General features: G+C 47.0%; 1 protein-coding gene across 11 annotated transcripts in view; it reads left to right on the top strand.

Annotated features, from left to right (window-relative positions):
- Window positions 1–14,068, top strand: part of PCYT1B (phosphate cytidylyltransferase 1B, choline) — a 126,179-nt gene that overhangs the window by 75,618 nt on the left and 36,493 nt on the right. For all 11 annotated transcript variants that reach the window (XR_007460462.1, XM_049643623.1, XM_049643617.1 and 8 more), the window contains 2 exons: window positions 1,924–2,075; window positions 4,758–4,836. Coding sequence is in view for 10 of the 11 variants with exons in the window: in XM_049643623.1 (XP_049499580.1) it covers window positions 1,924–2,075; window positions 4,758–4,836 (231 nt within the window). In the remaining variant the exon portion in view is untranslated. The remainder of the gene's footprint in view (window positions 1–1,923; window positions 2,076–4,757; window positions 4,837–14,068) is intronic.

Raw genomic sequence — 14,068 nt, 5'->3', positions numbered from 1 at the left:
TATATATATATATATATATATATATATATATATATATATATATATATGTTGTTGTTGAAATGTGCCTACAGATAAATATCTGTTATTTTAAATTATAATAAACATTAATTGAGCATCTGTATATTTCAGGCACTATTAATTCATTCAATAAATACTTGTTAAAAGCCCACTATGGGCCATCAGAAAATGAAACAAAGAAAAGTCCCTTTCTTCGGGGAGCATATATATTAGTAGAAGAACATCAACAATAAAATAAGAGAGTTCCATGATGAGGAGTGCCATGGCAAGAAGTGAAGCGGGAAAAAGATGGCGACTGCCAAAAGGCAATTTCTGTTGGATGGCTGGGAAGCCTTGAGGCCAGGGAGGGAGCGAGCTCTGTGGATATTTGGAGCACTACTGTTTCAGGTTTGATACAAAGTGCAAGGTCCTGACCTGAGCAGGAGCATTCTTGGTGGCTTCAGGAACGGCACGGAGGCAAGGAATGGGCTGAGGTGTGGAACTCGTGGTGGCCTGTGGGCCCCTGGGAAGAGTTTCCCTTTCACTGTGAGGGAGATGAGAAGGGTTCTGAGCCCAAGAATGACCATCGGGCAGGTTTCAAGGTCATTCTGGTGGATGAGGACAGCTGCTGGGGGTGGGCAAGGCTGGAACCAGAGCCTGGCTAGGAAGCCACTGCAGTAGTCCAGAGGAGGGGAGGTGAATGTGCCGGAGGTGGTAAGACGAATGTGGCTTCTGGGCACACTCGGGATGCAGATGCAGCAGGTTTGAGGATGGTTTGGAGGTCAAGCACATGAGGGCTACAATAAGAAGTCTTCCCAGGATGCTGGCTGTGGCCAACGGCTGCCTTTACTCTGTGGCTAGATTGGGTTTGGGATGTAGGTCGTTCTTTGATTCCCAGGAAATAATTGTATTTTTGTTTTTAAAACATGTATTGCGTACTTAAATCTTATAAATTTTTTGTGTGTACAGAAAATCTCTTGAGGAGCAGTCAGGATAGAATGGCTGTAGGACTTTCACTGGGATATTGGTGAACAGGGACTGTACCCACAGTGACATTTCTTCCTGACATGGAGGAAAACTCAGGAAAGTTGCCTTTCCTCACCAACGCCCCCCCCCCCAATATAATGGATAAGGTCATGAGTAATATTTCTTGTTCAGTTTATTTCAATGCACTTTTATGTAAATCCTCAAAAAATCCTTTCTAAGGCTGACAGTGGATGATCTTAACCCCCATGTGGAGATTCAGGAACCAGAGATCTAGGAAAGATAAGAAATGTTAGAAGGATGAATTCCTCTAGATCAGATCTTCTGTTTTATGACTTCCTATTCTTGAGTATGTGGCCTGATGTGTAGTGACTGGACCTCAGTCCAGAGAACAGAAGTGTGTGTGTGTGTGTGTGTGCGCGCGTGCACGCGCATGTACGGGCACAAGTGCATGGTAAGGAATCGCACTTGGGTTATTAAGTACAATGATCTAGTAAAAGAATTGGAAATGATTGTTCAAACCTTCTAGAATTCAGGCCTCTTGGTTGCTCTCTGTCAGTTCATTTGGTCATTTTTTTCCCCCGAATAGTAATTTTTGCGGTGGGATAAGGAAATAAAAGATACAAGAATCACATTAGGTAGCGTGGAGAATGATTTTAATAAAAGTTGCAGCAGAGAATGCAGTCAAAATCAGCTCTCAAATGGAAAGCTCAGTTGCTGGTAGATTTCAGCTTGCTTCGCTTTCCTGATGCTTTGTTCCTGTAAAAAAAAAAAAAACAAAAAAACAAAAAAAAACAACAACAACAAACTGAGTTTGATTATGTCATGTACCAAGTAAGGCTGAGATCCTTTTGTTTTGCTGAATAAGCCCTGTGTGTACCGGGATGGCTGTCAGCAGGGCCTGGGCCAGGTGGCAGCCTTTAACACATTTGTCTGTTTCAGTTTGCAGTGATGACCTCACCCACAAATTCAAAGGTTTCACTGTGATGAACGAAGCAGAGAGATATGAAGCCCTCAGACACTGTCGCTATGTGGACGAAGTCATTAGAGATGCTCCATGGACCCTCACTCCAGAGTTTCTGGAAAAACACAAGGTGCTTCCTCTTCCGTGTTCTCTAAGTAGCAGAATTGGAATCTGGCTCTGCACCTTACATGCAGAAAGCCCAGAAGCTTCCACTTGCTAGAAGAGGTAGCTTCAGGAACTATCATGTGGTGTCACTTGACATAGCACCTGTCTTCTGCCCAAGCCTGGGGACTGATGTCCTCTTCCATCCTCACTGTGGGCGCTAGAGCTAGACCACCCATGTTCAAGTGTGACCTCTATCCCTTCCACACTGCGGGACCTTGAGCAAGATGCTGAACTAACTTACCTAAACTGTAAACTGGGGGCAGTGTTCGTACTTCCCTCATGGGACTCTTTTGAGAATCTAATGAGATCATCTAAGTAAGACCCTTTGAACGCTGGCTGGCCCCTAGCCCGAGCTCCAAAAATGTTACTGTCGTCATCACCACCATCATCGCTACTGATGCTTATAGATTCGCAGGCATCATTTTTCATGGAACAAATGAACACACACTGTATCCAGAAGAGCAGGGGTCAGCCTTTAAGGAAGGAACTTTATATGTGTGATTTTGTGACCCTGAGACTCCTACTGCTACAAGGTTTTTATTAGTTGAAAACATGAGAGATTCTTTTGATCTGCATCAAATTATGTGCTTTGAATCTCCCCACCAGCTCCACATTAGGCCCTATTCTTTCCTTTTATAAGCAGCACACAAAAAAAACAAGATTAAGCTGTTCTAAGAGTTTTCTTTTCTATTTTTAAATTCACGATGTAGAAGAGAAGAGAGAACACTGATAAATGTGCATGGATAATAGCAGAGGAGACAATTTCTCAGCAAGAATAAAAAGAAAAAGGAGAAACTACAATATGATTTACTTCCAGCAAGCACTAACGCGTTTTTATGAAGCATCTATTGTACATTCCACTTGTGCCAGGCGTGCCGGGGGTACCAGTGATGGGCGCGAGGGCTGCCACCTCTTATTTAGCATGTGCCAGGCACCGTGCTGAGGGCTTTGCTCCCACGTGAGTCGCATTCAGTCTCATGGCTACCCTGAGACTTTGTTGTCGTTGGAGAGGAAGAGGAACTAAATATGAGTGTCCCAGGTGATTTTTAGCACTTGTACGTAATTACTTCATTTAATCCAGTGATTCTCAAATGGACTTAAGTTTGCCCTCAAGGGACGTCTGGCGGTGTCTGGAGGCATTTTTGGCTGTCACCGCTGGGGGGCGGGTACCGGCCTCTAGCAGGTAAAGGCCACGGGTGCTACTAAGCTTCCTATGGGACGCCCCTCAAAAAACTGTCCACCTCAAAACGTGGCAGATACCAAGGTTGGGAAATCGTGGTTTCATCCTTACAGCCAACCTAAGAGTTACCTAGCTAGGAAGCGGCGGCACAGGCAGATCAGACTGCTGTTCTAAACTGCGCCTCGAGGTGGAGTGAAGCCTGGTTGCAAAGGGCTTGGACAGCCAGGCAACAGGTTTTCACCGGGTGGAGCAGGAAACAGGGAGCCAGTGAAGATAAGCAGGAGACAGAATGACCCAAAGAAAACTGTTTCCCAAGGAAGTGCCCCACCCCCAGCGTGTCACGGAGGGATGGCTTGGAAGGGAGAGAGCCTGCGGTGAGGATGGTCAGGTGTAGGTTGGTATCAGTAACCCAGGTGACAGGGCCCCGGATTGGGTGTAGTAGCTGCGGGGAGGACGTGATGGGTGCACACGCGTGCATGTACGTTCGCATGTGCACACAGACACGCGCACGCACCCCCGTGGGTCTTGTGACCTATGTGTCACGGAGACCGAAGGATGTAGGGGAAGAAGGCCGACTCTGAGGTGTTTGGGGCCTAGGTAAACTGGGAAAATGGAGGTGCCACTGCAAGGGGACACTAGCTTTCAGGCGGAATTAAATTTCAAATAGCTTGATTTTAAAGTGACAGCAGAGGGCAGTGAAATAGAAAAGGGTGACTTCAGGCAGATCTGACAAGTCTTCTACCAGCAGCAGCCTTATGTCCCAACGGGAATAGTAGCATGTGCCCCACCTGCCTAACAAGGTGGTCAGGAAGATCAAATAAGAAAAGAGGTGTGAATTCATTTTCCCCACGTAAAACACGACTCAAGCGTGAAGGCCTATTGCTATCCATGAGACAGGAAATGGAGGTTTTTTGGGGGTCATCATAGCAGGGGTGAGGAAAATCTGAACAACGAATGGATTCTCTAAGGAGAAAGCTTAAAGGCAGATGGACAGAAGGGCAACAAAACCTCCTGTCAGAGGAGAGAGAAAGAGGGACCAGTAGAGGAGACAAACTGACCTCGTTCGCTTTATTTCCTGGAAAAGGAGACATTTGGCAGTCAGGACCTTTCAGTCGAGGATTCAAATCCACATTATAAACTGCTTATTTCAATAGCTTTATTACGAATGCTTGATCTCAAAAAGACATGTGCAGAGGCACCTGGGTGGCTCAGTCAGTTAAGCGTCCGACTTCGGCTCAGGTCATGATCTCGCAGTCTGTGAGTTCGAGCCCCGCGTCGGGCTCTGGGCTGACAGCTCGGAGCCTGGAGCCTGCTTTGGATTCTGTCTCTCCCTCTCTCTCTGCCCTTCCTCCGCTCACGCTCTGTCTCTCAAAAATAAATAAAAGTTAAAAAAAAAAAAGGCATGTGCAAATCACAGACATGCACATCCATCCTAGTGGTGACGTCACTCTTCTCTGTCTCCAACAGATTGACTTTGTGGCCCATGATGACATTCCCTACTCTTCTGCCGGCTCTGACGATGTTTACAAGCATATCAAAGAAGCCGGTGAGTTCCCCTATGCACACCTGTCCACTGCATTATGACCTTGAGGTTTAAACAGAGACCTCTGCCCTGGGCTTGCAGCACATACATGGGAGGCACCGGAATTTCAGATGTCTGCCAAGTAGCCTCTACAAGCTTCTGCTGACATGAGCTAAGGCTCAGTCGGAGGACAGACATCATTTAGGTATTTATACAAGAATTAACTTGAGCACCGAAGTACTCAACTTCTAGTTTGAGGCTCAGTTTTAGGGTTCGTCAGACTGAAACCATAGGACCCTATTGTTTAGAGGGCATTTTCCTCATTCACATTTAAGTCTCTACAATGAAATGATTTTATACTTACAAGAGCATTCCTTCCAGAAGAAGACAGATAACGGGGTAATTAACAATTTGGACTCCTTGTCTCCAAAGTCAGTCCTGCCTTATGTCATCCTATCACATCACAGTAATATCCTCAGGTACCACAGGCAGAGGGGAAAAAAAGAACGCGTAAATATTTGAGAAATCAGGTAAAGTATTTCCTTCCCCAAACTGTTAAGCAGTGTCATGGAGGGCAGACACAGTGCCTGCACTTTGGAAGTTGTCCCAGTTGTCACGAAGCGTTTCTTTTAAACTCAGAGACTCTAGTCTGCCCCAGGGAGTTATTAGGGGGCTGGAGAGAGGCTGGTTTCCGTCCGTTGCAGACTCCCTGGGGTTCATTCCTTCGTCACCTTCTGTGTTCCTTTTCCTTTGGTGCTAAGGACTTGAGGGAAATCACTGTTGGGGCATCATAACAGGTCTGTGGTTTCTAGCCTCAGCGGGATTGTCGATGTTCCTTGATAACATTTACCCGCTTCCTGCCCTGATTTACCTGCAACTCCTCGCCTCTTCACCTCCTCTCCTGCATCCTGAGGAAAAGGGGTATGTTTTGTGTCCCAGGCTGACGTCTTTATATGCACCAACCTTCTCCCTTCCGTGGAGCCTGTTTCATTCATTCTTCCTCTCTTTGCCATGCAGGGTTTTCACTCTCTAGTAGTTTCGTCTCAGCTTACAATCTTTGAAAGGCTGTAAGAACTTCAAACAAATAAATCAAACAAGAACAAATAAAACAAATCAAATCCTTCTTCTGCCCTCCCTCTCCCTCCATCTCCAGTCACATCCTGGGTCGGTAGTCCCTTCCTGGCAACCTGCAGGTGCTCTCCCGGTCATTCCCAGATGCCTGCGCTCTCACTGACGTTCCATCCTTCCTCACTTTGGTCATGACCTTTGGACCACCAAATCCAGTGGCTTCGACTCTGTCCTCTGGACATAACAACCCTGCTGACTCCTCTCCTCGCATGGGTGCTCTTGTCCCCTTCTTCTGGGACACTTGTGGGACCTTCTAATTTCCTTCAGTATCTCTGACTGCTCCCGGATTTTGTTACTGGGTTTCGGTCTCTTGGCCCTGCCCAGCCTCTGCATCTTGCCAGCCTGGGCTCTGCACCGCCTCGCTCAGACCCTACACTCCAGGCACACGGAGCCCGTCCTCGTGCCCAGACGCACCCCTACTTAGTGCCTTGGCTCCAGCTCTTCTCTGGCCTTGGCATGCCCTCGCTCTGAGCGCCTATGCCTACTCCGTGCCCCATTGAGGACCTAGCGCTTGACATGCCCTGTCTCCTTGGGGCATGATTCAGCAGTAGTACCCTCCCGCTACCTTCCTTGAACACTCTTTGCAAATGGACCTTCTTTTCAGCTCCTTTCTGGTGGCATCCTGATAGTTTCTCTCTCTCTCTCTCTGTCTCTCTCTCTGTCCCCCCTCCTCCTCCCCCCTCCCTCTCTCTGTCTCTCCCCTTACCTCCCTCTCTCCCTCCCACTCTTCCTCTCTCCCCCTCTCTCCCTCCCTCCAGGTGCGTGTGGGTATCCCTACGTAGAATGAGGTGCCATGGTCTGTGCTGTGTCTCATCCATCTTCACGTCCCCCCATAGTCCCTGGTACATTTGTAGTGCTCGTTCAATACTGGCTAAGCAACAGGGTGCTTTCTCAAAAAAGTTTTATTTATTTAAGTAATCTCTACACCCGGCATGGGGCTTGAACCCACGACCCCAAGATCAGGAGTCGCATGCTCCTCTGACTGAGCCAGCCGGGCACTCCAGCAAGAGGGTGTTTTTAATGGAGTATGATGGGGAGTTAGCTAAGATGGACGTCTTCTGTTGGCAAGAGCTCTTCCCACTACACAGGGCGTAGGGCCATTTACCTAGATAATTTGGGCACGTACTCTATCTTGTGGAGTTTTTCAAATTACTTAGATTTAGGGGTGGTTTGGGGCTGAATTTTATCAGCCTTTGCATCTAATTTGTTTGCTTTCCATTGGTATCATGGCCACTGAGTCCCTCACCCCTTTATTGAAGGGAGATGCCGACTATATGCACTAAATTACTCTGAACCACCAAAGGCTCACAGCCCAACAAAATCTCAGAGAAAGATGGAAGGGTTTGCCATGTGACTTGTTGCAAAAATGACTATGATCTGAATGAAGTATCTTTAAAATTATACCTGTGGATTTGCATTTTTCTTGCTCTGTCTTATAAAAGGCAAGAGAATAGAAATCACAAATAATAGGTGCTTTTGGGGGCAGATGTGTAATGGAAAAATAGTCTCTGCTATGCACTCACCACCCAACACTTAGTGTTTTCCTGAGCTGACGTTTTCAGTCGGTGTCACAGGGTTTCCGGTAGTCACCTAAGAATTAAAATAGTCATTGCTAGGACTTTTTAAATACCCAGTCTCCCCAGATTCTATCCCTTTGGATTATTTTAAAAGACAGACGGGGCAAAGGTAATTCCTTGTACCCTCTTATAGGGTCACATGGTTTTTCTGACCTTAAAAATGGAGATGGCCCCGGTGGAAGGAGGCAGGTAGTGCCTGAATTACGTAGGTTCTCTGTCCACCTGCCTTCACCTGACTGCCTTCCATTAATCTCCCATAAGGCTACCACTGCCTGAGAAACTTGGAGCAAGGAAGAGTTTGAGGAAAGGATGGGTTGGAATTGGTATTTTAACTAGAGTTAGGTGTGGAAGTAGATTATGAATGGCTTGGTTTGTTGTCTGCTGTTTGGCTTTCTATTGTACCTCTCCTCTCTGGGCACTGTAAGTATGTCCAAGCATACCTTCCTACATATGTGAAACCATTATCTGGCACGTCCGGCCCCCTGCTCTTGTGAGTTAGCATTTGCTTTACTGGGAGATTTCAAGAAGTGTGATATACCCATTATACTTGAGCTGTCCCCATCACAGCCTTCTTCCCCTCTTCCTGGGAACCACTGGCACTCCACCCACGTTGGCCCCACCGTCCCTTACTTTCAGCCCACTGCCACTAAAGCCTTTTCCTGGTACATATGGACCTTTGGACTCTTGAGGTAGGATGGGCTCCAAAGGGTTACAAACCCAGTCTCCTAGCCCCTCCTTGGCATCACTGCCACTTCCTGATAGAACTGGGACTTCTCCATCTCCCGTGATGGGGGAGCTCCTACCTCCCAAGGCAGCCCGTTCCATCTTTGGATCATTTGGACTCTCATTGGTGAAACCATGAATTCCCTGAGTGCGTCCACAAGCCAGGAATTGTTGGAGGGGAAATGGTATGCAAATACGAATAAGACCTAGTTCTCACCCGTGGGAGATGGCAGAGACAAAATAATTACCTCAAAATATTAGAAGCCTGTGGAGGGGTGTGTGCTGTAGGCCGGGGATGCACGTCCGAAGGTGGGAGCTTATGAAGCATAGCGCATTTGGAGAAAATCAAATGTTCATGCAGTATAGGGTGTGTAGAGGTGAGAGCAGAGATGGCGATTGGCAGGATGGGGTAGTGTAGATTTAATTCTATATGTCACATGGAGCCAGGTGCCATTCCGAGTCAGGGAAGTGCCATGAACACTCTTGTGGGGGTCTCTTGTGGGGGAAGAATCAACCAGGTAGGAGGACAGGAGTCATTTCTGCAGCTGAACCTACTCAGGAGCTCCCATTTCCCCAGATGACAGGGAATGACACCCTGGACATTTACAGTACTCGACACTGTGCTAGGTCTGCACTGGGACTGTGTAGAGTCAGCTTTTGGCCTTTTTCTCCTGGGGTGATGTCTGTTCCTGGGCCCTATGTGTTGGCCTGGCATGGGGTAGGGAACTTGTTCTTGCTTATCTTTCATTGTATGGTATCGGACCCGCTCAGCCATCATCTGTGGCGACGAAGCCCCCCATCACAGCCTTCTGACATCCAGCCACCTCTCCATTTGGCCTGTCCTTGCCACAGCCTCTGCTACAGGATCCCTTCCCTATGCTCTGGGTGTGCCGCCCAGCGGTCATGCAGATTTTAAATCTCCGCTACCTTCAGCGTTTCTCCAGAGGGCCCCTGGGAACTTTACAAATGTCTTCCCTAATCTACTGGACAGCTGTGGGAGGGGCCATGTCAGTCCCGCCTGACGCGCCCACTGTAAGGAATGCTCTACTGAGGCCTCCCCATGTTGGCATGGGGTCTCTGGGAGACCATTTTCTCCCAAAGTTCCTGAAGGTGAATGGGGTACCAGCCCCTCTGGTCTGGGCTGTCTAATGGGTTCACTTGCCTGTCCCTGCCCCTGGAGTTTGACTCTGAGTGGGGGCAAGGGATAGGCCCCGCTCACATTTTCTCACTTCCATCCTTCCCCTCCTTATCCCTCTCCGGATTCTTTCCCCTCGATCTCAGGAGGGGCTTTTCCTCTGCCGGGAGGGTAAGACGCTGCCACGTGGTGAACTGCATGTTTTCCCCACTCCAAGGCTTAGAGGAAAACACTCCTCACTCTGAGTCCACTCAGCCTCTGCTTCTTAGTAATGAAAGGGGCACTTTCTGGGATTTAGAAAACCTTTTTTTTTTGTAGTCCTCAAAGCATGGCTCTTTCAAGTGAAAGCCTTACCTTTCAAAACTGTTCTTTTTGAAACGAGCCTTCAAAAGAGCCCATTTCAGAAGTCAGAAGCTGAACGCCTTCTCCTGTATTCTCAGCTGCAGCTTCTTTCCCCTGAGATAATGGAGGTCTCCCCGTCAGTGCCAACAGGACCTCAGGACAGACATCATCCCCAGAAATGAACACGACATTGGATAATATTTCAGAAAATTATTCTGTTACCTATAATATACTTAGTCTTCCTGATGGTGTTTTCGTTGGTTCAAACCCTTTTGGGGCCAGCTGGGGAAGCTCCATGCACCCCGCACCAGGGCTGGTCGTCAGGTCTGTGCTGTGTTCTCAGAAAGGCCTCCCCCTGGCGGTGGTCAGGAGCATTGGGTAAGAACAAGAGGCCTGACACTCTCACATGCCAGTCTTGTCTTGTTTATAAGAAGTTCCAAGAAGGAAACCCCATATGCTTCAGACTTGGAAGGCTGCTGAGGAACACGGCAGGGGTAGGAGGGGAGAAGGTGCGGAGAAACTGGCTGATGAATCAGTTGTAAGGAGGTGGGTTATGGCATAGGGAGGTTATTACCTTTTTCAGTCTTTGGAAGATCTGACCTATGAGCCAGCTACTCCTTCCCTACAATGGCCATGAAGGACCTGGTATAGACCAGAGCTTGTCAAATGTAAATGTGACTACAGATCCCCACAAGATCTCTGTCTCTCTTTTTTCTTCTTTTTTCTCTTTTCTCTTTCTTCTCTCTCTCTCTCCCTCCCTCCCTCCCTCCCTCCCCCCCTCTTCTTTCCTCCTTCCTTTCCTTTCTTATTTTCCTCCTTTCTTTTCTTTTCTCTCCCTCCCTCCCTTCCTGTACAGTTAACATACAATGTTATATACAATCAGAAAGACCAATACCGTATGATTTCACTCATAGGTGGAATTTAAGAAACAAAATAGAGGGACATATGGGAAGGTGGGTGAAGAGAAGAGAGGGAAACAAACCACAAGAGACTCTTAATGATAGAGAACAAACTGTGGGTGATGGAGGGAGGTGGGTGGGAGATGAGCTAGATGGGTGATGGGTAGTAAGGAGGGCACTTGTGATGAGCGCTGGGTGTTGTAAGTGATGAATCACAAATTCTACTCCTGAAACCAATACTGCACTGTATGTTAACTAAAATCGAAATTAAAAAAATAGAGTGTTAGTTTCAGGTGTACAATATAGCGATTCAATAATTCTGTACATGACTCAGTGCTCATCATCATAAGTGTACTCTTAATCCCCATCACCTGTTTCACCTATCCCCTCACCCACCTCCCCTCTGGTAACTATCAGTTTTCTATAGTTAAGAGTCTATTTCTTGGTTTGTCTGTCTCTCTTTTTCCCCCCTTAGCTCATTTGTCCGTTTCTTAAATTCCACATATGAGTGAAATCATATGGTATTTGTCTTTCTTTGACTAATTTCACTTGGCATTATACCCTCTAGATCCATCCATGTCATTGCAAATGGCAAGATTTCATTTTTTTATAGCTAAGTAGTATCCCATTGTACATATATCCCACATCTTCTTTATCCATTCATCTATCAGTGGACACTTAGGTTGCTCTACATCTTGGCTATTGTAAATAATGCTGCAGGAAACATAGGGGTGCGTATATCTTTTTGAATGAGAGTTTTCGCATTTTTTGGGTAAATACCTCGTAGTGCCATTACTGGATCCTAGGGTAATTGTGTTTTTAATTTTTTGAGGAACCTCCATAGCCTTTTTCACAGTGGCTGCCCCAGTTTGCATTCCTGCCAACAGTGCATGAGGGTTCCTTTTCCTCCACATCCTTACCAACATTTGTTGTTTCGTATTTGATTTTAGCCATTCTGACAGATGTGAGGCGGTGTCTTATTGTGGTTTTGATATGCATTTCCCTGGTGATGAGTGATGTGAACATCTTTTCACATGCCTTCATGTCTTCTGCCCATTTTTAATTGGATTATTTTTTTTTTTTTTTGGTGTTGAGTTGTATAAGTTCTTTATATGTTTTGGATACTAACCCCTAATGGGATAGGTCATTTACAAATATCTGCTCCCAATCAGTAGGTTGTCCTTTTGTTTTGTTGGTTTGTTTCCTTTGCTGTACAGAACCTTTGTAATATACCCAATAGTTTTCTTTTGCTTTTGTTTTCCTTGCCTTAGGAGACATTCTGACAGATCTTTTTAAATGCAGATTTGGATTCGGTAGGTCTAGTAGGACCTAAGATCCCCATTTCTTTTTTTTTTTTAATGTTTATTTTTGAGAGAGAGAGAGAGAGAGAGAGAGACCGAGTGTGAGCGGAGGAGGGGCAGAGAGAGAGAGAGAGAGAGACAGAATCAGAAGCAGGTGCCAGGCTCTGAGCTGTCAGCACAGAGCCCGACACAGGACTCAAACCTACACAATGTAAGATCATGACGTGAGCTGAAGCCAGACACCCAGTTGACTGAGCCACCCAGGTGCCGCTAAGATCCCCATTTCTTTTTTATTTATTAAAAAAACTTTTTTAATGTTTACTTTTGAGAGAGAATGTGAGCGGGGGACGGGCAGAGAAAGGGAGACACAGAATCCAAAGCAGGCTCCAGGATCTGAGCTATCAGCTATCAGTGCAGGGCTCCAACTCACGAACCATGAGATCATGACCTGAGCTGAAGTTGGACGCTTAACCGACTGAGCCACCCAGGTGCCCTAAGATCCCCATTTCTAACGAGCTCCCAGGTTGGTAGATACAGTAAGTCCATAGACCTCACTCAGAGTAGCAAGAATCTAGACCAGGTATCTGGTTCACCCAGGGTTACTTCCAGGGTGAATTGAATCAACATTTCCTGGGGTGATAGCTTCTCACCTACCTTGGAGAGTGAAAACATGCATTTGGTCGTGGTTTCATTTCTTGGTGAGTAGCCTCTAGTGAGCTAAGAAAAAGTTGCATTCCTGATTTTAGGGTAAAGGAACAGGCCCAATAATTTCCTGACTCAAAGCAATGGAGCACCCTATTGTTGCATAACAAATTAGGAGCCACTTTATTTTGCTCGTGATTTCGTAGGGCAGAATTTCAGCCAGGGCTTGGCTGGGTGGTTCTTGCTTGGGGTCTCTCCAATGGTTGTACTCTGCTGTGGGCTGGGGCTGTAGTCATCTGAAGGCCCACTTGGGCTGGAGGTCCCAGGTGGTGCTCTTGTATTGCTGGCAGTGGGTGGTCGTTTGTCAGCAAGGAGTTCAGCTGGGGTTGACACTGTAGCGCCTACCTGTGGCCTCTCTGTGTTGCGTGGGCTTCTAAAAAGCATGGTGGCTGGGTTCCAAGAATGTGCGTCCTAAGAGGAGGCATTTGGAGAGTTGGCAATCTCGACAGAAGCCTCAAGGCTTCTTTGGCCCTAGCCTTGGAGGTCAGCCAGCGTCACTTCTACCACATTCTCTTGGTTACAAGCAAGTCACTCAGGCCAGCTCAGATTCCAGGGGAAGGGGACTGTGCCCATATTTAATCTACCCTAATTCCCATCTTCGCATTGAGTAGTCAGGTGGTTTTCTACTTGGCCTGGGAGCACGGGCATAAGACTCTGCGTGACTTTACGTATGCACAGGGCCATTGATCTGTTCTGCCGATTCCTCACCAAGGGAGAGCCGTAGGAGAGAAGGCCCGAGTATTCACGGTGAGGGAAAGATGCTCAGAAATGGCCCAGGCATCCACATGTGGCATTTGCATTCTAACTGAGGTCTATTTTGAAAGGCAAAAGTCACTTTAAATGAAGCCAGAGATATCGAGGGCATGAATTAAACTTTACAGCACTCTGCTTTGCTTGTCGGAACTACATGTCAAAACCCTCCAGCAAAGCTGGATGAAAGGATGGAGCTTAAGTGAAGTAGGCTGTCAGGTCCACGGTCCTCATCATCCTGCTAATATTGCCTACTACTGTTGAAAGTTTCCTTCATGAACATGTGCTTGGCTGCTTCTTAAAATAGCTCCATAACCAAACACTGCAATTCGGGAAAGCACGATAAAAAAGGTTCTCTGATCATGCTCATTACTGAATATTTTTAGCAGAGCACTAATTAGGATTTGGAGGAAGCCGGGTGCCTCATTATGTCAGCAGAGGGCTTGGCTTCTTTCAGAGACGTACCTCCCCACCAGCCAAAGCAAGTCTGTCCCCGCCCTAAACCTTCGGTAACTCAGCCACAGCGACCTCGCTCTGTGGCTTCACAGAAAGGGTGAGCTCATGTCACCAGTGTCTCATTGACTTGGTAAAATCTACTAGTAACTAGAAATCTTCTTAACATGTCACCAGGCAGCAGGGGTGTGGGAAAAGCGTCTGCCTGCTGACAGATGGGACATAGCCCTCCCCAGAAAGCTCCCT

Source organism: Panthera uncia, chromosome X (genome assembly GCF_023721935.1).
Source record: "Panthera uncia isolate 11264 chromosome X, Puncia_PCG_1.0, whole genome shotgun sequence".
Taxonomy (NCBI): domain Eukaryota; kingdom Metazoa; phylum Chordata; class Mammalia; order Carnivora; family Felidae; genus Panthera; species Panthera uncia.
The sequence above is the reverse complement of the archived record's forward strand: the minus strand, read 5'-3'. Positions and strand labels throughout refer to the sequence as shown.